The sequence below is a fragment of the Thalassophryne amazonica genome, chromosome 16 (assembly GCF_902500255.1).
Source record: "Thalassophryne amazonica chromosome 16, fThaAma1.1, whole genome shotgun sequence".
NCBI lineage: Eukaryota > Metazoa > Chordata > Actinopteri > Batrachoidiformes > Batrachoididae > Thalassophryne > Thalassophryne amazonica.
The window spans coordinates 38057176-38059591 of NC_047118.1; the positions used below are offsets into that span (position 1 = coordinate 38057176).

General features: G+C 41.0%; 1 protein-coding gene across 1 annotated transcript; it reads right to left on the reverse strand.

Moving 5' to 3' along the window:
• Positions 1–399: 399 nt before the first annotated feature.
• Positions 400–2027, reverse strand: LOC117528437 (pleckstrin homology domain-containing family F member 2-like). Its single transcript, XM_034191059.1, has 2 exons — positions 1670–2027; positions 400–1116 (listed from the first exon to the last, which is right to left on the reverse strand). The coding sequence occupies exons 1-2, from the start codon at positions 1914–1916 to the stop codon at positions 584–586; spliced, it is 780 nt and encodes a 259-aa protein (XP_034046950.1). The 5' UTR covers positions 1917–2027; the 3' UTR covers positions 400–583.
• Positions 2028–2416: the final 389 nt, after the last annotated feature.

The window sequence follows — 2416 nt, forward strand, 5'->3', positions numbered from 1 at the left end:
ATAATTATACAAACCAACACAATGTTAAATATATGAACATAAATATATAATTCCAAAAATACTTAAATAATATATATAAAGTAAAGTATAAGTAAGTCCCTTCGGCTGCTCCCTTGTTCGCACTCGGGGTCGCCACAGCAAATCCAAGGTGGATCTGCATGTTGAATTGGCACAGGTTTTACGCTGGATGCCCTTCCTGACGCAACTCCACATTACATGGAGAAATGTGGCAGGGGTGGGATTTGAACCCAGAACCTTCAGCACTGAAACCGAGCGCATTAACCACTTGGCCACCGCCCCTCCACTTAAATAATAATAATAATAATAATTATATATATATATATATATATATATATATATATATATATATTATCTTCAATATTTTGTAATAATCTCCAACATTTATAATCTGCAGAATGCTGCCTTAAAATGTTTCTCCATAACATTTGTCTCAACATTTGTGGTTGAACTAAATCAGAGAAAAAGTCTGTGTGTTTGAAGACAATGAAGAGTTTATAAGATGATTGTAACACTTTAGATGTGATCATCACAATCTGGTTTCATCCAGAAGTTCTGGAGTCCATCAGTGCAGCCACCTGGTGGGACCCTGGTCCTCCATGGACTCCTCTACTTGGTCTTCATCACTGGCTATGACAACTTCGTTCTCTCCTGAGCAGCTCGACTCCATGCTGTCTCCTCTCACATGAGCTAACTCTGGAGCATCGATAGAGAGCATGGAGTGGCAGATCCTGCAGATCCTCTGACGCTTCTTGGGGTCAATGTGTCTCAACAACACTCTGTGCTTGGAGCAGGAATTACACACCACAAAGCCACATTTTCTGCAGTGGTGCCGACGATGGGTCACAGTGAACGTGCTGCAGCAGCGCATGCAGATGGCAGAAGCCTGGTCTGGGACCCAAGTAACAGCAAAGACAGATCCAGGTTGACGGACGCTGGTCTGCAGCAATTTGGACCGGCAACTTTCAATATGTTGCATCCACTCCTGCTTATCCTGGCATGTAGGCGCTCCCATGAAGAAAGATTTCCTTGGTGTGCGAATGAGCCACTGGTTCTTCATGTTGAAACTGTCCTCCAAGTCCTCCAGCTGGACGTCCTCTGAAATGATGGAGAAGACTGTGTCACACTCTGAAGTGATCACAGTTAAAAAGCATTTCTAACAAACTGGTACAGTGTTAAATTGTCAAATATTTCAGAGTTGTTTTAACTCTTGAAATGTTGTGTCAACACTATCTGTGTGAAAACTCACAAAGAGTTGGAGATGTTTCTGAGAATTGCTCATGTCCACTTTGATTCAACTGGCAACAAGTACAATTACACATATGTGCATGTGTACATATGAGTATATTCAGATTTTATCTCCCTACAATTTAATTTTCAACACTACACTAAAGATAAAATTAAGTCCTTTTGGTGCCCGTGCTCTGCTCATCTTTGGATACTATAGTGTGACGTGGGATGAAAGTCTATGACTCCCTCACTATCTGTATTTTTATGTATATACATACATATATGAGAGATCTATTCATTTATATAATTATGGTCAGTAATGTAATGAAAAAACAAATTGATGAAACGTGCAGCTGCAGGATAAAGCAGAAGTGCAGCCAGACTGAATCTGGTGTTGAGGAGTAGCAAAAGAATTACTCACCTAGTGGGATAATCTTCTGTTTTTTGTGCCAGCGGCCATTAAGAACGATGCCGCCGTACACCAACACATCATTGAAGAGGAAGAAGGACTTTGTTTTGGGCCCTCGACGACTCAGTTTAGTCAGTCTGCCGTGTCCGATCAGAACCCGATCTGGCTGGGACAGTGGCTTCCCCAAGTGCCCAAATGAATTTTCCACTGCCTTGATCAGATCATGGTTCTCTTGAGGAAGTGTGAGCCGATGAGTCATGGTGTCCAAATGTCAGGAGTAGAACCAAATAACACAAAGGAAGAAGACAGAGAGCAGCAGTCAGAGTGGAATCCTTCCTGATTGTGTTGATGTCTGCAGCTCTGTGGATGTTGTTCTGGGTGTGTGTCTTTGAGCACAGCATAAATAAGCAGCCTGATGATGCAACAGGAATTTCCACATTTCTTCAGGAATATTAACACAACTAGCCAATTACCCGCAACTAGGCGGGTTTGATTTGGAGGTTGAAATGAAAACTTCATCTTCACCAACAAAGTTATCACCCCCCCCCCCCCCCCCCAACTTTCCTGGAATCCAGAAAGATAAAGATAAAGATCAACTTCATTTATCCCGAAGGAAATTATTTTGCTAAAGTACAGAAACAGTAAACAACAGTTAGTTAAATACACAATTACAGAAAGTGTTAGTATTATACAAATCAATCAATCAATCCATTTTTTTTACAATAAGTACAACAAATTTATGCAAAATGACTGGAAGAT

What these genes read in the sequence shown, in the direction of transcription:
- LOC117528437 (XM_034191059.1), bottom strand. Translation starts at nt 1,916, where the DNA reads ATGACTCATCGGCTCACACTTCCTCAAGAGAACCATGATCTGATCAAG. An exon ending in ACAGAAGATTATCCCACTAG is followed by an intron (nt 1,117 to 1,669) that starts GTGAGTAATTCT and finishes CCATCATTTCAG; the next exon opens with AGGACGTCCAGCTGGAGGAC.